Here is a 26,901-nt window from a genome sequence, read left to right as displayed (position 1 = left end):
TTTCCCGATTGAGTTCCTGTGGTGCGATTTCGGCCAATGCTTTATAATCGGGTTTAGTCTTTGCTAATGGCTCGAACTTCGGACTGCTAACCCGCTCGGCAAATACCATTTAGAACCGTGGTTCGAGCAGAAGTTATTCCCTCGTTCCCGGCTTGCGGTAGTAATAAGGTACGTAGCGAACCCCTAGACCTAACAAACCATACCTACCGTCGGTCCGGGAAGGACGTTGTAGCTTCGAGGACTCACGTCGGTCAGTGACAGACAAGGGGCTAACCCCCTCTCCCCCCCCCCCCCCTTGATAAGGGGAGAAGGCCGACGATGAGATCCGTAACAATATATATATATATATATATATATATATATATATATATATATATATATATATATATATATATATATACATATATCTACTTGACATGGGAGCAATTGAAAAAGGATAATGCAATGAAATATGTGCTACTTCCACCATGACATACACGACATGAACAAAGGTATGCGGAGACTCCTTCTAATTATTGGATTCGGCTGTTTCAGCCACACCCATTACTGACAGGTATATATAATCAAGCACACAGCCATGCAATCTCCATAGACAAACATTGGCAGGAGAATGGGCTGTACTGAAGAGCTCAGTGACTTTCAACGTCACACCATCATAGGGTGCCACCTTTCCAACAAGCCAGTTCGTCAAATTTCTGCCCTGATAGAGCTGCCCTGGTCAAATATAAGTGCTGTTATTGTGAAGTTGAAACGTCTAGGAGCAACACCAGCTCAGCCGAGAAGTGGTTGGCCACACAAGCTCACAGAACGGGACCGCCGAGTGCTGAAGTGCGAAGTGCGTAAAAATCGTCCATCCTCGGTTGCAACACTCACCACCAAGTTCCAAACTGCCTCTGGAAGCAACGTCAGCACAACAACTGTTCATTGGGGGCTTCATGAAATTGGTTTCCATGGCCGGGCAGCCACACACAAGCCGAAGATCACCATGCACAATGCCACGCATCGGCTGGAGTGGTGAAAAGCTCGCCGCCATTGGACTCTGGAGCAGTGGAAATGCGTTCTCTGGAATGATGAATCACGGCTCACCATATGGCAGTTCGACGGACGAATCTGGGTTTGGCGGATTTTTTCTTTTTCTTTTGGGATACAGGATTGAGGCTCGTGTAAGAGATAATATTGATCACAAAAAGACAAATTGACACATAAAACATAAAACATATGATAAAGGGAGCGGGAGACAAGATGGGGAGAGAGAGGGAAGCACACAAGTACAAAATTTGAGACCAGGGACATCGGGAGATCTGTGGGAGGGAGAGGGCTTGGAGGGAGGAGGCATGGGAAGGGGGGTGGGGAGGGTGGGATAGGTGTAAAACACATGGACATTGCTAGGACTTCCAGGAAAGAAGTCGGTATTTCAAAAAAGTGGATCTGTGGTGAATTAACGTGGGTAGGAAAGATCAAGGTTTTGGATGGGCGAAGATAAGAGACGGTAGTGGACAGTGGTTTTAAAGACCTGGAGGGAGGAGTGCGATTGAAGAGAGTGAGGGAGTTTGTTCCAGAGGCGGGAGAAAAGAGGAATGAAAGAGTGAAGGTGAGCAGAGAGTCTTGATTTTGGCAGTTTAACCATAAGAGGGGTGCAGGCAGATCTTGTGCGACCTGTAGGAATATTTGGGGAACAGAGCACAGACAGAGCTGGGGGGAGCAAGGCCGGAGAGGAGTCGGTAGAAGACAGAAAGACCACCAACCTGCCTGCGGTGAGTGAGTGAAAGGCCCTCGGAGTTAGCTTCATCACGGGAGATTCCAATGATTCTAAAAGCTTTGGTTTCAACAGCGTGCAGCCGAGCTAGATGTGAGGCAGGAGCACCGGCCCAGTGGCGAGAACAGTATTCCATTGAGCTGCGGATGAAAGCTTTGTATGTGGTGAGGAGCTCAGGTGTGCCAAGGAAGGACTTCGCATGACGGAGGATGCCCAGTCGGCGACTGGCTTTGGAGGCCAGCTTGGAAATATGGTTTTCCCATAAAAGATCATGGCAGATAGTGAGACCCAAAAGCTTGAGTGACAGCATTGGTGCCATCTTGCTCTGCCCAGGAGAACCATGGCAGGAGATTCCAGGAGAACGCTACCTGCCCGAATGCGTAGTGCCAACTGTAAAGTTTGGTGGAGGAGGAAAAATGGTCTGGGGCTGTTTTTCATGGTCCGGGCTAGGCCCTTAGTTCCAGTGAAGGGAAATCTTAACGCAACAGCATACAATGACATTCTAGAGGATTTTGTGCTTCCAACTTTGTGGCAACAGTTTGGGGGAAGGCCGTTTCCTGTTTCAGCATGACAATGCCCCTGTGCACAAAGTGAGGTCCATACAGAAATGGTTTGTCGAGATCGGTTTGGAAGAACTTGACTGGCCTGCACAGAGCCCTGACCTCAGCCCCATCGGACACTTTTGGGATGAATTGGAACGCCAACTGCGAGCCAGGCCTCATCACCCAACATCAGTGGTCAACCTCATTAATGCTCTTGTGGATGAATGGAAGCAAATCCCCACATCAATGTTCCAATATCTAGTAGAAAGCTTTCCCAGAAGAGTGGAGGCTCTTATAGCAGCAAAGTGGGGGGACCAACTCCATATTAATGTCCATGATTTTGGAATGAGATGTTCGACGAGCACATACAGGTGTGATGTTCGTGTATCCACATACTTTTGGCCATGTAGTGTATGTTTTTTTTTTTTTTTTTTTTTTTTTTTTTTTTGTATACAAGATCGAGGCTCGTGAAAGAGCGAACATTAATCACACAGAAAGACAAACCGACACATAAAACATATAACATAGGGAGCGGTAGACAAGATGGGGAGAGAGGGGGAAGGACACAAACACAACATTTGAGAGCAGGGACCGAGAGACATGGAGACATCGAGAGATCTGAGAGAGGGCGAGGGCTTGGGGGGGGGGGGGGGCGTGGGAAGGGGGCAGTGGGAGAGGTATAAAACATATGGACACTGCCAGGACTTCCAGGAAAGAAGTTGGAATTTCAAACAAGGTGGATCTGGGGTGAATTAGCGGGGGTAGAAAAGATCAAGGTTTTGGATGGGGGAAGATAAGAGATGGTGGTGAACAGCTGTTTTAAAGACCTGGAGGGAGGAGTGGGATTGAAGGGAGTGAGGGAGTTTGTTCCAGAGGCGGGAGAAAAGAGGAATGAAAGAGTGAAGGTGAGCGGAGAGCCGAGATTTCGGCAGTTTAACCATCAGAGGGTTGCTGGCAGATCTTGTGCGACCTGTAGGAATATTTGGGGGACAGCACAGAGAGAGCTGGGGGTGCAAGGCCGGAGAGGAGTCGGTAGAAGACAGAAAGACCACCTACCTGCCTGCGGTGAGTGAGTGAAAGGCCCTCAGAGATAGCTTCATCGCGGGAGATTCCAATAATTCTGAAAGCTTTGGTTTCAACAGCGTGAAGCCGAGCTAGGTGTGAGGCAGGAGCACCGGCCCATAGGGGAGAACAGTATTCCATTGAGCTGCGGATGAAAGCCTTGTATGTGGTGAGGAGCTCAGGTGTGCCGAGGATGTTACAAGCATATTATACATTGTGATCATCTCAATTTCCCTGTTTGATAACTGTTTTGCATCCCTCACAACACATTATTCATATCTTGCGGAGAGCTCCCATATCCATACCCATAACCCCTTCCCACACCAAAATTATTAATAGTAAATATCATCGCTTTAAACTTACCTTCACATGCATTCACAAGCCCCAGATGTGTCCTTCCCATCAGAGTTCAGAAGCTCTGAAACCAGATATGGTACCTTTTGCAGGGAAATCTACCTGAGACATCCAACTCTCATGTAAATATAGCTGGCACAAGCTTTGTGTATTTTCACGTTGCGAAGATGTCCTTTGCGGAAGAGTTGGTTACCGTTAATTGGTAATGATATATCGCATCGTCTTTCCAATTGTAGATGTCCATTGAATAGATCACCAAGCCTGCCATGTTCACAGGAGGCACTCCCACAAGGTTCAAGGTCTGTTCACCGGTAGCGATCCGTTGGAGGTTTTTTTAGCACATGCCTGTCGTGTCCAGTCAGGCCTTGGACCGGCCCACATGGTTGGGAGTTTGCAATACGGGCAGGTGCCCGTTTGGCAAGCTGAGAAAGTTATTCAAGTTTTTAGTTCTGCAGACGCACAGCGCTTTCTCTCGGTCCTTTTCCAATTGTTCTCTGCAAGCCATTTTAGGTAACAATCCTGATCTCTCACCCACAATATGCTTTATGATGCCCAGAATACCGCTGTATCTGGGCATTTCTGGGCATGCGCACTGAGCATTCTGAGGTGGATTATGTCATTTTGAAAGTTGCGTATTAGCAACAAGCTATCCACTCTAATATTTTTACGAAACTTTGAAATATTCTCCACAGTTGTAATTAATATTCCACATAATGTAAGTGTTAAACTTCCAAGCATGCCAACCTTCAAACGAACAAGTACTTGAGCACTAACACTAATTGCATTGACTTTTCACTCCTACATTTCACTCCCACTTCATCCAAAAATGAAGGATGGAAAGCATGTATCAACTATATGACAAAGGATTAAATCAACAGGAAATTGATTGAGGTATGCTCACTGCTGTGGGAAACGAGAGGAAGCTGAGGTTTTGGGAGTTCCGCCTTCGTTGTTATCGTATCTTCTCTTTTGCTCAGTGACGGGTTGAGGCCAAAATTTAACAAAAAGACAATTTTTGGAACAATTGATTTACCAATTGGTGGGGAACGCCATGGAAGTCACATGAATTTAATGATAACATGATTATCACATCTGGAACGAACTCCCTCACTCTCTTCAATTCCACTCCTCCCTCCAGGTCTTGATCTTTTTTACCCCCATTAATTCACCCCAGATCCACTTTTTTGAAATCCCGACTTCTTTCCTGGAAGTCCTAGCAGTGTCCATGTGTTTTTTTTTTTTTAACTCTCCCACCTCCCCCTTCCCATGCCTCGTCCCCCCAAACCCCTCTCCCTCCCACAGATCTCCCGATGTCCCTGCTCTCCATCTTGTTCTCCCGCTCCCTTTATCATATGTTTTATGTGTCAGTTTGTCTTTTTTGTGATCAATGTTAGCTCTTACACGAGCCTCGACCTTGTATACAAAAATAAATTTGAAAAATCACATGGAAGTCACAAGATGATCATGTGGGTTTTTGGACAATTGGCATTGTTCATCTGGTGTATGAGGGTGTGTGTTTATCAATTTTGGGTTAAATAATATGGGAAGAATTGAAAATGGAAGTAAAAGGGAGATGCACATACTAACAATGATAGACCAGATGGATAAAAACTGGATAATATATTGTGGGACAAAATGTTGGTCTTCATGTTTAAAATGTCAGTTTTTTTTTGTTTTTTTTTTGTATGCTGAATCGAGGCTCGTGAAAGAGCTAACATTTATTTCACAAACAAATCAACCAGACAAACAAAATATACAAAAAGAGGGAGCGGAAGACAAGATGGGGAGAGAAGGGGAAGCACACAACCACAACATTTGAGAGCAGGGAGAAGTGTGGGAGGGAGAGGGCTTGGGGGCAGGAGGCGTGGGAAGGGGGGGGGGGGGGGTGGGAGAAGTATAAAACACAAGGGGACCGAAATTAGCGGGGGTAGAAAAGATCAAGGTTTTGGATGGAGGAGGATAAGAGATGGTGGTGAACAGCTGTTTTAAAGACCTGGAGGGTGGAGTGGGATTGAAGAGAGTGAGGGAGTTTGTTCCAGAGGCGGGAGAAAAGAGGAATGAAGGAGTGAAGGTGAGCAGAAAGTCTTGATTTTGGCAGTTTAACCATAAGAGGGTTGCAGGCAGATCTTGTGCGACCTGTAGGAATATTTGGGGGACAGAGCCCAGAGAGGGCTGGGGGGGCAAGGCCAGAGAGGAGTCGGTAGAAGACGGAAAGACCACCAACCTGCCTGCGGTGAGTGAGTGAAAGGCCCTTGGAGTTAGCTTCATCGCGGGAGATTCCAATGATTCTGAACGCTTTGGTTTCAACAGCGTGAAGACGGGCTAGGTTTGAGGCAGGAGCACCAGACCAGAGGGGAGAGCAGTAATCCATAGAGCTGCGGATGAAAGCCTTGTATGTGGTGAGGAGCTCAGGTGTGCCAAGGAAGGACTTCGCCCAACCCAGTCGGCGACTGGCTTTGGAGGCCAGATTTGAAATGTGGTTTTCCCAGGAAAGATCATGGCAAATAGTGAGACCCAAAAGCTTGAGTGACAGAACTTCTTGGAGAGGATTATTCAGAAAGTGGATGGGAGGGTTTTCCAGTCGGTCTTTTCGGAGAGACATCGTAAGAGTGTGAGATTTATCAGGATTGAAAGACATGTTCCATTTGTTTGCCCAGTCTGTGATTTTGTCCAGGTCTGCAGAGAGTGAGGAGGCTGCAGACTGCCGATCTGAGGGATGAGGAATGGAGCGACAGAGAGTAGAGTCGTCAGCAAAGAGATAGAGATGATTTTCAAGAGAGTCAGAGAGATCATTGATGAAGACCAGAAAAAGCACAGGGCCCAGAACACTACCTTGGGAAACTCCAGCCTGAACAGGTAGAGGAGATGAGAGAAACCCATTCAGGGCCACACGTTGACTACGACCAGAGAGGAAGTCCGCCAGCCATGCGTGGAGATTTCCATGGATACCAAAGGAGGAGAGTTTGGTGAGCAGAGCAGGGTGCCAGACCGTATCGAAGGCACGTGAAATGTCAAGGGAGACGGCTCTAAGTCTAAGGGAGACGGCTCTAAGGGAGACGGCTCTAAGTCTAAGTCTAAGGGAGACGGCAAGGGAGACGTCTTAATTGTTAAGCAAACCCTCTTGCAGTTGCAGATGATTGTTGTTGGTTGCAGATGTTTGCAAAGGCCTCCTTTCCTTGCTGGATAAAATGTTGGTGCTTTCACCGACGATTGAACACATTGCGGCATCGTCTGTGTCTGTATGATATCATTTCCGATAGAAAGAGATTGCTTTATTATTACTAGCCCTATGGGCGGGGCTTCAATTGGGAGGCCCAAATGAAAAGGCAAAATATCAGAACTTGAAGGCTTTTTTTAATTTTAAACGATTTATATAAACATCCGTTAAATCATATCACACGCAAGTCATCAAAATCTAAACAGTATTTGTACAATTTCAATAAAAGCCACATCACTGTTCATATCGGTAAATATTATTCCATCGTGTTTGGGAAAACTGAAAAATTGGAAATTGGAAAAATTGGGAAAAAAATGGAAAAACAATATCGCCTATTTTACTCCAGGGGGTCCCAGGATTACCCACCCAAAATTTCGTTGCGATCGGTTCAGCCGTTTTTGCGGTACCCGGGAACGGACAGACAGACAGACATTTGGTGAATTATAGTAAAAATATATATACGTATATATATTTTTTGTATACAAGATCGAGGCTCGTGTAAGAGCTAACATCAATCACAAAAATATAAAACAAAATGGACCCACAAAACATACAATAAAGGGAGCAGGAGACAAGATGGGGAGAGAGAGAGAGGGAAGCACACAAGTACAACATTTGAGAGCAGGGACATCGGGAGATCTGTGGGAGGGAGAGGGCTTGGGTGGAGGAGGCACGGGGAGGGGGTGGGGGCGGTGGGAGTGAGTATTTATTTATTTATTAACAATCATTTGTAGAATAACAATCTTTTGCAAACTTTTCGGCAGGGAGCATCATGAAAGAAGATATAACGTTCCCATCATATTGTTAGAAATGTACTTGCGGGTGAAGAAGAGGATTTTCACAGACAAAAAGACCATTGAACCCAAATTCATTCGTGCAGGCAAGACTTTAAACCCCCTTATGGGATTGTGTTCACAAGATGTTAAATACTCTTTCCCAAAGCACACAGTTCATTTATCACACTGTCATTATTGACTAATCAGAGCCACTTCCCCTATGGTTTATCGTCCAACACACGGATTAAAACAATTAAAAAGCAGAAGAAAGTGGTGAACTCGGCTGTTCTTTGATCCGATCTTACTGGAAGCTTGTGGAGAAGAGAAGACATCAAGATAAACCACAACAATTCTCTTGAAATTTGATGAGATTATTGTCATGTTTCTATCGATTTCATGAGAAATCGTAGGAGATTTTTTGGGAGCGATGCTTCGTCAATTTATTCTATGATGACAGGTATTGCATGGAGATCACTGAACCTCAAATGGGTTCATAGAAGCTTCCTGTAGTTCATGGAAGCATCACATCCTTTCCATATTGTTCTGCCCTCCACATATTTGACACTCAGCATCGGTCCACTCATCACGAGGAAAGGGGACTTCCAAATCGGTGCTTGAAACAAATCAGTGCTTGAAGAAATCAGCTCACCGTGTGCATTAGATTGTGTACATTGTCCTAAAACATGAACTGTCATACTTTGGACATATCAGGCGTGTGGGAAACGAAAGTCTGGCGGAATCACCCGTGCTGGGAATGGTCGAGGGAAGAAGATGAAGAGGCAGACCTTGTATGTGCTGGATGAATGGGGGTAAAGGCTTCCACCAAGCTGTCGCTGCCAGACCTTCAGGAAGTGGTTCAGGATGGGGATGTTTGGAGAGATTTGATCATGATCATTTTGATGGTTTTTTTTTTGTTTTTGTTTTTACTTTTTTTTTTGGAAATTTTTAATTTTTTTTTTAAAAATTTTGAAAATTTTGATCATTTTGGAGAGATCGTCTTCACGCTGTTGAAACCAAAGCTTTCAGAATCATTGGAATCTCCCGCGATGAAGCTAACTCCAAGGGCCTTTCACTCACTCACCGCAGGCAGGTTGGTGGTCTTTCCGTCTTCTGCCGACTCCTCTCCGGCCTAGCTCCCCCAGCTCTATCTGGGCTCTGTCCCCCAAATATTCCTACAGGTCGCACAAGATCTGCCTGCAACCCTCTTATGGTTAAACTGCCAAAATCTAGGCTCTTTGCTCACCTTCACTCCTTCATTCCTCTTTTCTCCCGCCTCTGGAACAAACTCCCTCACTCTCTTCAATCCCACTCCTCCCTCCAGGTCTTTAAAACAGCTGTTCACCACCATCTCTTATCTTCCCCCATCCAAGACCTTGATCTTTTCTATCCCCGTTAATTCACCCCCAGATCCACTTTTTTTGAAATACCAACACTTCTTTCCTGGAAGTTGTGGGAGTGTCCATGTGTTTTATACCTTCCCCCCCCCCCTTCCCATGCCTCCTCCCCCCAAGCCCTCTCCCTCCCACAGATCTCCCATTGTCCCTGTTCTCTGCTGTTGTACCTGTGTGCTTCCCTCTCTCTCCCCATCTTGTCTCCCACTCCCTTTATTGTATGTTTTGTGTGTCCCCATTCCCCACCATCCGTTTGTTTGTTCCACCACCACCCACCATCGTGTCCGTTTTATTTTTTTTGTGATTGATGTTAGCTCTTTCACGTGCCTCGATCTTGTATACAAAAACAAACAAATTTTTTTTTTAATGTCACCAGAAGTCGCCCTCAACTTGACGGATCTAAATAACTAAATAACCACTCGGTATTTTGTTAACCTGCCAGTTGTATTATTTGTTCGTCGACACTAAAGGTATTTTACATCATTCTACGCCCACACAGTACGGTACGGTATCAATTTGAGAGGCAGGTTCTGTCTCCTTCCTCCTCTGCTGGGTATCAGGAACCTAATCTACGATCCGCAAAGTGATGGTCAACCCAGAAATAATCTCCTGTTCTTATCTCTTTTCAGAAAAAAAATGCAAATCATTTGATGACCTTTTATGATCAGTCTTTGACGGAAGTCGTTCACTGGAGCTTGTTGGATAAATCTATTCCATGACTGTTCTGTCGAAGCTTGTGCCATCTGGATGTGTTTTGGGGGGTTAAGTCATGCCCTGGCACCACTTGGCTCTTGGTGCCACGAAGTGCCACGGAGCATAGCGCAGCTCTCTGCTTTATGCCGGGTGCTCTTGCGTCCCCAACTTAATTTCCCTGGATGTGGTGTCATCAGCGTATGTTGTAATGGTATTGCGGTGCGAATACAAATTTTTCTCTCACTAAAGAAAAAAAAAAAATTCATATATTGCAATCCTTCCTCAAGTATCGCATGCGCAGTCTTCAACCATTGCTTAGCCCTTCCATCTGCATCGATGCCACAATGTCGGTGATATAATACTTCTGCACACACATGAACAATCATTATGGAGTTGATAGCTCTTCCTGATGTGAAATTTCTGGTTTGTTTCTGGTTTCATTCGGTGTGTCGAATGGGTTTGCTGCTCGCTGGCGTTAATCTCCATCGGCCTCGTCTTCCGGAAGGGGTCATGCTGGAGTCAACTGGCCACTTTGTGCTCTTATTCTGGTTGACTTCTAATGTCAACCCTTTAGGAAGCCTTCACACTTCACTGTGTCCGCTTTGTGTTCTTCTGACCAATCTTCGGCTCGCTGAGAAAATCACATTCCTGGACCTTAATCTTCCACTGCCATGTGTGTCATGGTCGTCAATGATGTATATGGTCCTTTGTTGCATTCTCTCATTTCTACTTCCCTTTTCCTCCTCCTGCGTATTTGTCCTCCCATACTCATCGTCTTTTGCATGCTTTTGGCCTGTTTTTGATTTTGTTTAGTGTTTGTTTGTACTGGTGTCGATTCACATTTTACCTAAAATATGTCGATTTCTTCCAAACTTGTGCTCAACTATTAATCTCTTTTAAGATATTTACTCCCGCCGGGGAGTAATGCATTCGATCGTGTTCGTGTGTGCGTGTGTGTGTTCGTGTGTTTGTGAACAAGATATCTGGAAAAGTTCTGAACGGATTTGGATGAAAGTTGGTGGGATGATTGCCCTTGGGATAAGGAAGAATTGACTAGTTTTTGGTGAAGCTCAGGATATTATTCCGGATCCACGGATTTTTTGAAGGATTGTTTACTATTGGAAGATAGGGCTCATTTTTTAAAACATTATCTTCTATATATTCTATATTTAACATTGTGATATGAAAATAGTTTTCATATTTGTTGTAAATGTAGTTTAAACTCGTGGTTATGCGTTAGAGCGGTGTATTTTATTAGCAACGTCGTCTTCAAGGTTCTTTTTTTTTTCTAATAAAGGCATATTCTGTCATTTTAAAACCACCAAAGTGTGTATTCGGTTTCCCCGTTTCATAAAATGTATCGTTTGATACGTATAATGCTTTAAAACTTTATTTTTTATTTTTTATATATTTTTTACTCTTCCCTAATCCAGAGTCTTCCCTAATCTGCATTATTGCTTTTTTTGTCCTTCCTAATTTGCATTTCTCTGTGGAACTGTTTACTCTTCTTGCCTAACTTTACTCGCTCATAATAAGGCTTCTTTAAGGAAGGACTGTGAACACTTACTGTTGGCTTTGATCTTGCAGTTTTGCTTTTTTGGGGCGATCTATATATATGGATGAGTGTGGGTGATGAGAGAAATAACAGAGAAATACAAGGGCCGTGAAATATGTTTGATATAAGGGAGAACATGGGAATATAATGTTTGAGATTGAGGGCATAAGAAAAGGGAGAGGACATTAGGAGGGAATTGGAGTTAAGGAGAAATAATGGATTGGAAAAGAAGAAAGGAGTTTGGATATTTTTTTTGGGGATACAAAGTCGAGGCTCATGTAAAAGCTAACACATTAAACACAAAGACATAACAGACACATAAAACATATAATAAAGGGAGCGGCAGACAAGAGGCGGATAGAGGGAGAAACACAACAACAGTAGAGAACAAGGAGATATGTGGAAGGGAAAGGGAGAGGGCTGGGGGGGGGGGGGGGGGGGGGGGGGTTGGAAGGGTTGGGTGGTGGAACATGGTATAAAACAAATGAATACTACCAGGAATTTCAGGAATGAAGTCAGAGATTGAAAGAGGTGAATTTGGGGTGTATTAACAGGGGTAGAAAAGATCAAGCTTTTGGATGGGGGAAGATAAGAGATGGTGGTGAACAGCTGTTTTAAAGACCTGGAGGGAGGAATGGGATTGAAGAGAGTGGGGGAGTTTGTTCCAGAGGTGGGAGAAAAGAGGAATGAAGGAGTGAAGGTGAGCAGAGAGTCTTGAATTTGGCAGCTTCACCAAAGAGGGTTGCTGGCAGATCTTGTGCGTCCTGCAGGAATATTTGGGGGACAGAGCACAGACAAGGCCGGGGGGGGGGGGGGGGTGGGGAGGGGAAGGCTAAGCCAGAGCTGAGACGGTAGAAGACAGAAAGACCACCAACCTGCCTGCGGTGAGTAAGTGAAAGGCCCTCACAATCAGCTTCATCGCGGGAGATTCCAATGATTCTGAAAGCTTTGGTTTCTGCAGCGTGAAGACGAGCTAGGTGTGAGGCAGGAGCACCAGCCCAGAGGGATGAGCAGTCTTCCATTGAGCTGCGGATGAAAGCCTTGTATGTGGTGAGGAGCTCAGGTGTGCCCAGAAAGGACTTCGCACGACGGAGAATGTCCACACTGTGACTGGCTTTGGAGGCCAGATTGGAAATGTGGTTTTCCCAGGAAAGATCATGGCAGATAGTGAGACCCAAAAGCTTGAATGACAGAACTTCTTGGAGAGGAATGTTCAGAAGGTAGATGGGAGGGTTGGCCAGGTCTTTTCGGAGAGATATAGTGGGAGTGTGAGATTTGATTGTGAGGAGGATGATTATGATGATGATGATTATTATTATTATTATTATTATTATTATTATTATTATTATTATTATGGAGGAGATGATGACAGGAGGTCAACAGTTCCATCATTTTTGCTTGCATAATATGTCGACGCTCAATTTCCTCAGGTTATATGCAGCCAGCGCCCTCCCGGGAAACACCTTACATGGCCGCACACGATTGTTTGTAGAAATTTCCCAAATTTTTAATTTTTTGATGTACCAGATTCTTCAGAGAGCATGGGTGCTGCTGAAGCAGTTTCTTGGCAAGGATTGTACTGGGTGGTTTGCCATTTCCTTCCCAGCTTTGTTCATCCATGTTTAGGTCAGGTTATCCCTTCAACCATAACGCCAACGAGTCGAGTTTTCCCAATTGGTTCACGAGTTATCAAACAGAGTGACCACTATATTCGTCATGGGTGTGTGTCTGTCTGTCTGTCTGTCCGCAGCATAACTACCCGATGATAACATCCGATCTTGATGAAACTTGGGTGGGAGGTTGATATCATGATCTAGTCGTGTCCGGCCTGGAGTGGGCGTATTGCGCCCATTGTGGGCGGAGCGACGCCCGAAAAAGATGTCTTTTTAGGGGGTAATCGAGTTCAAGCTACATCTTCTCCGAGGGAGTTGGTGGAATCTGACAGGTGTTTCGATATTTGGTTAGGCCAATGTCATGTGTCTAGCCCCACGGAGCTCGATTTTTCATTTTCGCCCCAAGGTCAAGGTCACAAGGTCATGAAATTTAGAAAAGCCGATTTTTGATGGTTTTATTACATTGTTCGCTTACTTATAGGGTGAAATGTCGTACATGATCTTATATTATCACATACATCATGAAATACAAGTTTTCCAACAAATTTCAGAATCTTCGACCTTTGACCTTTGAAGGTCACAAAGGTCAAATTTTCAAAGTTGTCGGAATCGAACTGAATTTTCGGTATTGTGTAGCTAACTACCCTCATAACTGATTATACATTATTTTCTATCTCATTTCAAGGTCAGTAACCTTCGTTTTGACATTTCAAGGTCACAAAGGTCAAACTTTCAAAGTTGTCGGAATCGAACCGAATTTTCGGTATTGTGTAGCTAACTAGTCTCATAAAGTCATAACAGATAATACTGCTCACTCGTGAACCATCGTCGTCTCCTGACTTGTTAGGATTTATTTCAGTGGAAGTGGTTTATGCATACTCGATGAAGCAGCTTTAAAACCCAGAGACGCTTTCTCATTTTTATCCTGTGATGACTCTTCCTTTGTTCTGATTAAGTCTCATTATGAAATTGCAGCGCATTAAGCACACAATCTCCCTGCTTGTCAAGATCGCAGTGCTATGTGGAGCCTTTTGTAAAAGTCATGATGAAAATGAACCGCACACACACTTTGTTTTCTGTTCTTTCAATCTTTTTTATTTACTTCCCTCCCCCCCCCCCCCCCCCCCCCCCACTCAAAAAGTGATTTCTCGCGGACCCAAGAATAAATCCGCACGGCTGAATGGATGCTTTGTTGGTCGAATAATTGAACTTGAAATTGGTGCAAAAAACCAAAGACAATTAAAAAACGAGACAAACAAAGCTCAGAAAGTTTGATGTTTCGGCCTTGGTGTGACTCTGGTCTTAAGTGCCCTTGGGGAGGATGGAGCTACTGAGCCACAAGACTGGTGCATGCAACCATTGCAATTGTCACTTGGGTCTCGTCTTTTGAGATGTGAGCACTGTTACGTGGTCCCCTCGGTGACTACCTAGTCTCGGTGACCCCCGGACCGTGAGAGGAACTTCGCCAGAAAGTTCTATCACATATGCGCTTTCGCCACGCAATCCATATGAATTCCCCCCAAGAGAAAACTGAGTTTCAATGATATATTTCAAGGGTAATGATACCATACAATTTCAATGCTACCATCAAGGATATTTTCCCCGAGCAATCAACAACAAACAACCATCAACAATTCACAATCCACAATCAATTCCCTAGATGATTAAGATGGCCATCTTATATATGTGTGTCCCCTTTTGTACTCACGACCCCCTTTTGGTCTCTGTCCCTCACAATGTCTCTGGGCCCCTCCTGACCAAGATGCTGGTCGGCGTCGCCGCACTCGGGCGGTTGAACGAACCCCGGGTGGACGTGTTTCCACCGGGCAGGTATCGTACCAGGAACCACGGCTGCAGCCCCCTCGTGGCCACGCGAAGCGGGTACGGTAAAGCAAGCAAAAGCCCCACGCCGCTTGCAACGCGTGTTAGGCCCCAACGTGCGACCCGTACGCGTCTTTGTAGACGGTGCCGCGAACGGTGCCAGACGCGGGGTCGGTGCACGGCCCCACGGCAACTTGCCGTCTCCACCGGGTAGGTACACGTCCCGGTAACTCCTCTCGCCAGACGGGCTTGGGAACGCCGCATTTCCACGCGGCGCAAGGTCGATCCCACCTTTCGTCGGAGCGGGGCGAGGAAGAAGAATCCTCGTCGCTTCTTCCGACCTCGTGTCTTTTCTCTTCCGTTTCCGGTCTCTTTTTCCAGAAGGGCTCCTGACCCTCCAACCACAACAACCCTTAATCGACTACACATTGATAAGCAAAGACCTGAATAGGAATTCACATACATTCCCATAAATATGTAACAGCACGTACAGCTTGTGACCGAAACGTGACGTACTCTGTGACCGAAATGTATGGGCCTCTGCCCTTTTTGACAAGACCTCGAGTTGATTGAGCCTTTTGGATTTCCTGCTCTGTGGACCTCGAATTTTTTTCTTGAATGTGAGAACCGCAGAAGCTATTATTTATTTATTTAGTCGTTTTTATGCAGATTGGATGGGACTTCACAAGGGATAATGATACTGATCAACTTAATAGGAATTTGCACAATTTACATAAAGCTGTCAAATTGTTTTTTCTTTACGATGCCATAATTGCACAACAATAACAGTCATGATGTTAATTGCCCTAATAAACACAAATACGTGATCATTGTCGCAATCGTCAACATCTACACTTTGTTGTTCTCTCCATATTTAGCACTTGCATTCTTTCTGTTGTTCCTTCCCCCACCACCACTTTTGTCCAGTTGCCGACCAACGATTAGGATCGAGACGAACCCACGCAACACTTCCGAAACCTCTTTCCCACTCGACTCTGGCGGTTACCTTGATGATGACATTCCGCTGCTTTCTGCCTCAATGGAGGAAGATGGTGAGGAAGAATGCGGTAGGTGAGTGGAGGTTGTCGAGGGGGCTCCAATGTGTTTGGCTTCTTTCGACGACGAAAGAGCACAAGGTAATTGGGATCACATCAATTTCCGTTTGGCCCATCGTGCCTGTGCCACATCTCCATTTCAGCAATCTCACCTTCTGATGGCAATAATAATTACACAACTAACCCCTAAATGCGCACTAGACGGTGGGTTTTCCATTTTTCCATCTCTATCCATAGGATGGCATGCATGCTTCGCGATGTGCTGGAATCCTGGTTATTAGTAACGTTTGCCTACCGTCAGAAGTTGAACCCACACTAGCAGCTTAATGTCTAGATGGAGTTTCCTTCCCACGTTTAGAGTCACCGATGTATGATTTCAAAGCCGAGATGTCGTCTTTGAATTATTTTCCAACAGTAAAAAAAGGTTTTGCATTCGCATCACGAAGTGATAATATAATGGGGATAATGAAGGGATATCATCTGAAAGATTGGGGTTCACACAAGTGTGCGGTATCTTGCTATTCAAAGTTCTATGGGTTAAATAGCAATGCTTGAAATGCAATAAAAAAATAAAAATAAAAAAATATCCAATTCATTTCTTCAAAAATTCAAAATTCAAAAATTCAAATTTTTCAAATTCAAAATTTCAAATTTGCATTCAAATTCAAAAATTTCAAATTCAAAAAATTCAAAAATTCAAAATTCAAATTTTCAAAATTTCAAAAAATCAAATTCAACATTTTTTTCAAAATTCAAATTCAAAATTCAAAAAATTCAAATTCAATTCATTCATTTCATGAAATTTCATGAAAATGAAAAATGAAAAAAAAAAAAAAATGAAAAAAAAATGAAAAATGAAAAAAAATGAAAAAAAAAATCGAAAAAAAAAATCGAAAAAAAATTCAAAAAATCAAAAAAAAAAATCAAAAAAAATAAAAATAAATAAATTCAAAAAAAAAAAATTCAAAAAAAAAATTCAATGTGAGTATGAAATCCATTTCTTCCTTAATCTGACTTAGGACTTGGAAGATTTGGGTATTTGACTTGCTAAATCTGTTGTATACATGTGGGTTATCTTGATTGTTCTGGGGCGTTTTTGTATATGAAGTGGAGGCTCATGGACGAACTAGGACACAGAACGGACCAGAACATAAGTTTCCATAAAATCACCGATGGAGAGACAAACCACCGACGAGACCAATCAAAATTTGGCACTTTGTTTGCTGCAGGAAGCAGAAATCGTCTTGATACGTTGTTCTTATTGTGATTAATTTTAAGTTCGTTATTTGTTATTAATACCTCTGCCCCCCGCACTTCTGTCTGTCTGTTTGTCTGTCTGTTGGTTTCTTTGTGAACAGGATATCTCAAGAAGTTGGGGACGGATTCGGACGAATTTTGGTGGAGACGTTGGGTGTGTGACAAGGGATAGTTGATTCAGTTTTGGTGAAGATTCAAATCTGGATACGGATCTGAGAATTTTAAAGTGATTCTTCACCATGGAGAGATGGAGCAAAAAACAATATTTTGCGCAATATCTCAAATTCTTGTGGCTGGATTCGGATGAAACCTGATGGTAGGGGGTGTGACAAGGAAAAACTGAGTCAATTTTTGTGAAGATTCGTATCCGGATCCGAAATTTTTTAATTTTCTAAGTGATTCTTCACCATTGAGTGATCATATCGCTCAAAAACGATCATATATTGCATGATATTTCAAGAAGTTGTGGACGGATTAAGGCAAATCTAGGTGGATGAGTTGGGTAGGTGACAAGAAGAAGCGATTCGATTTTTGTTCAGGTCCACATCCAGATCCGGCCTATCAGTGGATACAAAACATAAACTGTTCAACCTGGTGGAGGTATGCACTCTACGGAGTACCGTTCTGTGCAAGAGACGGCGTTTTGCAATCACGTGTGTGTGTGTGTGTGTGTGTGTGTGTGTGTGTGTGTGTGTGTGTGTGTGTGTGTGTGTGTGTGTGTGTGTGTGTGTGTGTGTGTGTGTGTGTGTGTGGTGTGTGTGTCTGGGCCGTAACCTTTTTACTACACATTTTCACCAAACCTTTATTATGATAATACGGAGAAGGCAAATTAATAATTTGGTCAAAAGGTCAAAGGACAGCGTCATATAAGGTCATCAATTTTTATCCGATTGACCTGATATTTCAATTTACCATTTGAGTTTTGTCATCAAATTTTCAACAAAGCTTTATTATGAGAATATGGGGAAGGCAAATTAATAATTTGGTCAAAAGGTCAAAGGTCAGTGTTACATAAAATTGAAAATTTTCCTCTGATTGACCTTAAATGTTAAGAATTTGCATATTGGGTCACTGAGTTGGTTGACTAATCAAAAGGTAGGAGTCGATTTTTTTTAGATCTAAAGGTCAAAGGTCAAGGCTGCATAAAATCCTCAATTTTCATCGAATTGCCCTGAATTTTTTTTGAAATTGCATATTCGGTCACATAATTGGTTCACCAATCAAAAGCTAGGAGCAGATTTTTTTTTAGATCTAAAGGTCAAAGGTCAAGGCTGCATAAAATCCTCAATTTTCATCCAATTGCCCTGAATTTTTTTTTTTATTGCATATTTGGTCACAGAATTGGTTCACCAATCAAAAGCTAGGAGCAGATTTTTTTTAGATCTAAAGGTCAAAGGTCAAGGCTGCATAAAATCCTCAATTTTCATCCAATTGCCCTGAATTTTTAAAAAAATTGCATATTCGGTCACAGAATTGGTTCACCAATCAAAAGCTAGGAGCAGATTTTTTTTAGATCTAAAGGTCAAAGGTCAAGGCTGCATAAAATCCTCAATTTTCATCCAATTGCCCTGATTTTTTTTTTATTGCATATTTGGTCACAGAATTGGTTTACCAATCAAAAGCTAGGAGCAGATATTTTTTTTAGATCTAAAGGTCAAAGGTCAAGGCTGCATAAAATCATCAATTTTCATTTTGTGAATTTTTTCAAACTGTTTTAGTTTTTTCAGCATATGCAAGAACAAGAAGACTTTTGAATACAAACGGACGCGGATGGGCTTTGCATTTTCAGATGCTTTATAGTTTATATTCTGATTACTTTTCATCGTGCATATTATTCACGTGTGTTTTCCTTTTCTTCTTTCTTTGATATCATGTTTCATACCAAAGCTTGTTGTTAAGGGTCTGATGAACAAAGAAGCAGATTCAGTAAATTCATTTTTGTGAAAACTGTATTTCCAAATGGATCTTTCCATCTGGTGAGATAATGGGAGGGAGAGCATTCCTTATTAAGGAACCAACAGTTTCACTGCAATTAAAACTACAGATGGAAATGGCTAAATGTAATTGTTGTAATTCATCAGCCAAGGTGAACACAATTGATTTTTGTCAAAACCTTTTATTTGATCAATTAATGAGTTTTTATATAGTGATCGACAAAGGATCATGAAGCAGCTTTTCAAATTGCATGAAAGACATGAGATGATTAGACATTAAACATTAGACAAACGTTAGGAAAATCGATGCAATTCTACCTGAATGACTTTTGTATTCGTGGACAATTGACCAAACAACACACTATATGCTCTTTGTACGTGCAATCCCAGCATCGTGAGATCTGCGCTCAGGTGGGAGGGAATTCCAAACAAGCCAACATTTCAAAAAATATTTAGCACAATGTGCAGGCAAGATGGGCCAAATGACCACCTCATGCATCACACTTCCTTGTCCATCCTTTCGAAAGACTTGCAATTTATGGATATTACGCACCCGAGTCTAGAAATCTCGACTTTGGAAAATACTTTTCAGTCATTGTTTTTAGTCGGATATTCTGCTTCATTCCACCCATTTCCAAATGTATCTGCCCTTCGAGTATTTGTTTCTCCTTGTCTGTAATTCTTTCATACCAATTATTTCGATTTCGTCTTTCTTTCAGGAAATGGAAGTACCGATGGCGACGTTTGTCTGCTGGACTCAGTTGATGAGGACAAGGCCAGAGGCTTTGTGGCCTGGCTTAGTGGGCTCTCATGGTTGCAGTCTGCTCTCACTTGCTGGGTGGTGATTCCTGCCATTAAAGCCAAGGGCAAGGTCTTAGGTATGATGCAGTTAGACTCTCATTCCCCATCTGTCTACACATTTTCTCTCACACCCACTCCCCCATCACCCCTCCTTCCCCACGCCTCGTTTCCTTGAAATCAACTGCACACAAAGATGAGTTGATTTCTTACCCAGTGCTGTTTGAAACTGGGATATAAAGAAGTGTATGCAAGAGGGAGCATTTGGGGAGGCAACTACAACAAGATGGAGAACTCCTTTTCAATACATGTCCCTTGCCAAGTTTCAGTTCAATATGTTAAAGGGTAACGGAGAAAAGTCTGGAAAATTGATCCACGTATAAGATGTGATATTGTCCAAGTCCAAAAAGGCCATATCTCGGTGAAAATTGGTGAAACGCCCCAAAAGTCAAACTTGTTCTGTAACTTATCATGTCAAAGGCTTGTACCAAGCTTCTTTTTTTTTTTTTTTCAGTTGAATATGTTGAAGAGTATGGAAAAAAGTGCAGAAAATCACAGGTAGGCCGGCAGACAGACTGAGAGCATAGGTAGGAGACTACCTCCGGGTAAGAGACTAATAACATAGAAACTGAACTTTAAAAAAAGAGACGAAGCTTAAAAGAAAACACAAATGAGAGAAGAGTAATTCAGTTTTCCGGGTCGTGAAGATGACATAGGAACTGTTTTGGATTTTTTGCAGCAAAGAATCGAGCGACTTTTATGCCATGTGGATGCAAGACATGTTCAAAAATTACCCAACGGTTTGCCAAATATGGGGAAACAAATATTCTCGGTAATAATAATTTGATTTCTTATTGAAAGTCGCCCAAAACAAGGCTGAGAGCCACTACATGTGTAGTGCTGCATAGGACAAGAAGAAGAGGTAAATCTGGCAAAACCTTCATCTCGTCCTGAAACAAGCCACTTGGCAGGAGGAGGTAACTAGGCCAGGTGGTAAAACCAATTTTCCTTCCCCCATTGGGTGTTTTTTTTTAGGAGACACCATCTGTTAATTGGTCATTGGCCCCCGAAGGGAGCTCATCCACCCTTTATCGGGTGTTATTTTGGTCCTGGCAGGGAGTCACAGTCACCCTCCACACTAGCAAAGCCCGTGAGGGGTGTCGGTTTAGTCGCCAACAACCCGACCTTGTGGCAGGTAGCACTGGGTTACATGTTACCAGTGCCAGTCCCAAAAAGACTGACCTGCCTTAATTTGATTATGCATATTTTTCAGAAGCGATAACAAATAACAGTAACTTTTTCAGAAGGATCATGCGATAACAAAGTTCTGGATACAAAATGGAGTGTGTTCCACTCGTTTTGAACACGATTGCCACAAGATAGATGTTGAGGATGTGGCAAGAAAATTGTCTACCACGTTGGGATAAAGTGACCCAAATCCCAGTCTACCACGTTGTGATGCCATCCCAGCATTATTCAACATACATGGGAAATCAAACGGCAAACATTGGGAGGAAAAGGCAAAATCTGAGACAAGAATCATGTGATGTTGCTGTCCTACCACCATGTCTTGAAGGACGATTCTGTGAGATGGGCCACTTTAATTTTTCTTATTAAAAACAATACCATGGATGGGCAAACACAGTGTGGTTAGTTTGAATAATGCGTCGTATATGCCACTGTATAGGAATTGAAAATGCAAATATTGTACTGTTGAAGGAAATTGACAATGGGATTGAATCCTAGACCGCTGTCGTATCCAAGGAATTGAGTATTTCCTGATGTAAGTCCAGCTTCGCTGGTCAGGACACCTCGTACGCATGGAAGACCATAGAATCCCAAGAGTGCTTTTCTATGGGCAACTTAAATTTGGTAAACGCTCACGTGGTGGGCAAAGAAAGCGCTATAAGAACATCCTTAAGTCTACATTCAAGTCTTGTGCCATCCCAGTTGTCACCTGGGAATATCAGGCCACAAACAGGTGAGATGGGGCGTAACATTTGCCGCAAAGGTCGGGACTACTTCGAATGTGGGAAACTTGCTATCGAGAGACAGCGGAGGCAAGAAAGGAAAACCTGACAATGTCCATTTCTGCGAGGACCAGTGCGATGTTTGCGGTAGACACTGTGGGTCCCTCATTGGACTATACAGCCATCGCATAACCCACAATGCTTAGTGGGCATACCAACGAGGGGAAGAGAGTCGTTGGAAATAACGACTCGCACCATCATCACCATCATCATCATCATCATCTTCATCGTCGTCGTCATCATCATCATCATCATCATCATCATCATCATCATCATCATCATTCATTCATTCATCACAATCGGATATTTATTTTTTGTCTGTAAATAATAGTATAGGTAGCCTAGAGGTATGGAGGCACATTTAATCTCATAAGCTGTCTTGTCTGAGGTTGAATCTCAACCGAGCGATAAATTGTCACCCTGGTGCTTCACATGCAGTTGCCCATCTGAACCTGGTTAGACTGAAGGATCTACCTGTTAGCTTGAATTTGTAGACATTAAAGATCCCATGGTGTTTTCTTGCAAAGAGAGAGGCAGGTTATTGCCAGCAACCTGACCAAATTCCTGCACCTTCAGACAGCCAGCCAGTTCCTGGAAGGTGGGAATAACTTGGGCCAAAAAACGTTCCCCCACCAAAACCATTGTATAACAAGAAAAAGAACAATCAGAGATTGCAAACCCTCACCAGGATGTATTTTCAGTGTTTTTTAAGGCTTTTGTATTAAAACAAAGATGGCGGCCGAACCACGTGACCGATGACATCATCATTATTTTTTTACTAAACTCATTTATTCATAGATTATGCTCAAGAAATTTCATCTTCATCGGATGAAGTTTTGTACTTGTCGAATTATGACATCATAATGGAGGCACCTATGACATCATCATTAACATATTTTATTCCCCATGGAGAGTTCTTTACAATGAGCCATGTCTCAATTTTTTCTATTCAGCACTTTCGGAGATATAGAGGTGCAAAGTTTTTCGGTTTTCCAAGATGGCGGCCGAACCACGTGACCGATGACGTCATCATTAATATTTTTTTTCTCCACCAGTTTATGCCGACATGGCGCTCAAGAAATTTCATATTGATTGGATGAAGTTTTGTACTTGTCGAATTATGACGTCATAATGGAGCCACCTATGACATCATTAACATATTTTATTCCCCATGGAGAGCTCTTTAAAATGAGCCATGTCTCAATTTTTTATATTCAGCACTTTCCGAGATATAGAGGTGCAAACCTTTTCGATTTTTCCAAGATGGCGGCTGAACCACGTGACCTATGACGTCGTAATTATCATTAAAAAATTGTACAGGTGGAATTGCACACATGGTGAAAATTTCCTGTCAATCGGACCAACGGTTGCAAAGAAAATCATATTTATTCTGTGCGGACAAACAGACAAACAAATGAAAAATCGGTCAGAGACCGAGGACTTGCCGGAATGTACATTTTTTTATCGGCCATTTTGGACAACTATGGCGGCCGAACCACGTGACCGATGACGTCATCATTATTTGGTTTCTAAACTAATTTATTCCTAGATTATGCTCAAGAAATTTCATCTTGATTGGATGAGGTTTTGTACTTGTCGAATGATGACGTCATAATGGAGGCACCTATGACATCATCATTAACATATTTTAATTCCCCATGGAGAGTTCTTTACAATCAGCCATGTCTCAATTTTTTCTATTCAGCACTTTCAGAGATATAGAGGTGCAAAGTTTTTCGATTTTTCCAAGATGGCGGCCGAATCACGTGACCTATGACGTCATAATTATCACTAGAAATTCTAGAGGTGGAGTTGCACCTATGGTGAAAATTTCCTGTCAATCGAACCAACGGTTGCAGAGAAAATCTAATTTATTCTGTGCGGACAACAAACAAACAAACAAACAAACAAACGGACTCAAATGCAATACCCTCTCCTCTGGCGAGGGTAATAATTAGTATAATATGTCAACCAAATTAGGAGTTGTCCCAAATGCTCCTTTTTCACTGACATCTTTCACTGGGAGGTGGGCACACCACTGCTATTCCCAGATTAACTGTTGTTGATCTCTTACCCCCAGCAAGCTGGTACCCATTTTGCCAACCTCAAAAGGATGACAGGCTGAGTCGACACATTTATTGTTATTTTGGCACCGCTGGAGTTTGAACTCAGAAGCCTAAGATCCTAAGTGAGATCGTAACTGTTAAGATCTTAACTGTTGGCCTTAACTGTTAAGCCACCACCACATACAAGGCTTTCATCCGCAGCTCAATGGAATACTGCTCTCCCCTCTGGGCTGGTGCTCCTGCCTCACACCTAGCTCGTCTTCACGCTGTTGAAACCAAAGCGTTCAGAATCATTGGAATCTCCCGCGATGAAGCTAACTCTAAGGGCCTCTCACTCGCTCACCGCAGGCAGGTTGGTGGTCTTTCCGTCTTCTACCGACTCCTCTCTGGCCTTGCTCCCCCAGTTCTGTCTGTGCTCTCTCACCCAAATATTCCTACAGGTTGCACAAGATCTGCCTGCAACCCTCTTATGGTTAAACTGCCAAAATCAAGACTCTCTGCTCACCTTCACTCTTTCATTCCTCTTTTCTCCTACCTCTGGAATAAACTCCCTCACTCTCTTCAATCCCACTCCTCCCTCCAGGTCTTTAAAACAGGTTCACCACCATCTCTTATCTTCCCCCATCCAAAACCTTGATCTTTTCTACCCCCGTTAATTCACCCCCAGATCCACTTTTTTTGAAATACCGACTTCTTTTCTTGAAGTCCTCGCAGTGTCCATGTGTTTTATACCTCTCCCACCCACCCCCTCATTCCCACACCTCCTCCCCCTAAGCCCTCTCCCTCCCTCCCACAGATCTTCCGTTGTCCCTGTTCTCTACTGTTGTACTTCTGTGCTTCCCTCTCTCTCCCCATCTTGTCTCCCGCTCCCTTTATTGTATGTTTTGTGTGTCCGTTTTTTTTGTGGTTAATGTTAGCTCTTGCATGAGCCTCGATCTTGTAAACAAACAAAAAAAAATGCAAGCAGAGAGGAAATTTGTCCATCTGCTAAGCTAATAGGAATTGAACAGAAAAAATGCATTGGAAGGCAAGACATTTGAGAGTGCAGTGGGCATTGAGAAATGAGTTTAACGGAAACTCATCGAGGACGTCCAGAAGTAACTAAATCGCGGGTTCGGTTGCATTGTGAAACCAAAATCCTCATGTAATTTCTGCGCATGACCGAATGCAACACAATGAGCCATGGGGAAAGGCTGAGCTTCGAGCTTCTGCCAGAATTTCCTGTACTGCATTTTGATTGCCATTAATGACAATGTTTGCTTCGGGTCCTCGAAGGACATCTCATCTATGCAATTGCAAAATGTCTCTTCTTTGGCTGTTTACCTTGATATCGGATCAATCGTTTTGCTATATTTGCCCGATTGCTTCATCCGATTGGCTTTTATGCCGATATGCCGATAAATTTCCTTTTATGCCGATTTGCTCTTCCGCCGATTGCTTCAAATAAAGTATTGGGTTGCCACGTGACAGAACTACTCGGTGCTTCTGCTTCCTGCTGTGGGGAATTACATGACGTCGTTTAGTCTTCGATTTAACTTCATCGTGGATTAAATACAAAACTTTGAACGAGAAAGAGCAATCAGAAATTGCAGTCCCTCGCAAGGACTTGTTTTGTGTGGTTTTATAGTACGTATTTTATAGACATACTCACACTTTAATTGTACCGTGCATACTTTATAGATGTAGTCGCATTCTAATTGTACCATACATACTTTATAGACATACTCCCCTTGTAATCTACTATATAAGCGAGCTGTTGGTCTGTCTGTGTGTCTGTGTGTCTGTCTGTGTCGCCATTTTTCTCAGAGATGGCTGAACGGATCTTAGTCAAACTTCCAGAGGTTCATCAGTGAGTGCCTGGGAGTGTTTTAGGGGAAAAAATAAAAATTAAAAAAAATTACGTTCGTTTTTTTGGATTAAAAAAAAATCTCTCCATAGTGCTGAAGCCTTTTTAATTAATGACACTTATAATTATATACAAGTACACATTCACATAAATAAATACAAAACACAAACATTTGAACACAAAAAATCAAACAATTCCAGAAGTGTACGAAGTTGGGAGTAAGGCTTCTTCTTCTTCCTGAACGTCATCATACTTAACTCAGAAACGTGATGAACGGCACATTCACCAGCATATATTCAACCACAAGGTAAAATGATGATTTGGATACAATTGCTTTTACCTTATATTTGCCCTCATTTCAAATACGTTAATGTTTCTTTTTCGCTTGAGCAACACCAGGTACTCCAGCTATAAACGCTTTTATACTTTACTCGGGGTACAAATACAAATACAACTTTTTCTGGGGGGTAAATACATATATATATATACACAACAACAACAACAACAACAACGTGCATTTTAAGGCCATTTTCCCTGCTAGAGCAGGGGTTAGCCTTGCGGCCCCCATGACGATCTTCTCCATTTTGCCATATTTTCTGCATCTCTCCTTGTTAACCCCCTTGCCCGCATTTCTTCTTCGACCATCCTTGCACTTTCATCCTTCCTCAACACATGACCAAACCATCTCAAACTGTTTCTCTTCACAGCATCCATCACAGGCTCTATTCCCATCATCTTTCGCAATTCATCATTTGTCTTCCTCTCTCTCAACGATACTCCGCACATCCACCGAACCATTCGCATTTCCACCCTTTCCAGCCTTCGTTGCTGCTCTACATTCATGACCCATGTCTCGCTCCCATAAATCATAACACTTCTCACACATGCAGCATACACCTTTCCCTTCAGCTTCAACGACACTCCCCTCCTAATATATATAAGTAGTGTAATAATGTTGCTTCTGGGACACCTCCGTTTAACATGGGAAATCCCTATCTAATGTCATTTACCCCCTTGTCTTTTTCAAAAATCATAAACACCTCTATTTCTCCCACCCTCATCTTTATGAACCTTTTGTCTGTAGTACCTATCCTTAATGTTGTTCATTAGACCACTCAAACACTACAAATATTTG

At 42.9% G+C, this 26,901-nt stretch overlaps 1 protein-coding gene across 1 annotated transcript in view; it reads left to right on the top strand.

Annotated features, from left to right (window-relative positions):
* LOC137425829 (protein dispatched homolog 3) overlaps nucleotides 1-26,901 on the top strand; it is a 348,370-nt gene that overhangs the window by 59,319 nt on the left and 262,150 nt on the right. The window contains exons 2-3 of the mRNA XM_078775594.1: nucleotides 15,708-15,847; nucleotides 19,746-19,904. Of these exons, the coding sequence (XP_078631720.1) occupies nucleotides 15,708-15,847; nucleotides 19,746-19,904 (299 nt within the window). The remainder of the gene's footprint in view (nucleotides 1-15,707; nucleotides 15,848-19,745; nucleotides 19,905-26,901) is intronic.

Source organism: Myxine glutinosa, chromosome 4 (genome assembly GCF_964187855.1).
Source record: "Myxine glutinosa chromosome 4, kmMyxGlut1.1, whole genome shotgun sequence".
NCBI lineage: Eukaryota > Metazoa > Chordata > Myxini > Myxiniformes > Myxinidae > Myxine > Myxine glutinosa.
This window is presented reverse-complemented; position numbering and strand designations above follow the sequence as displayed.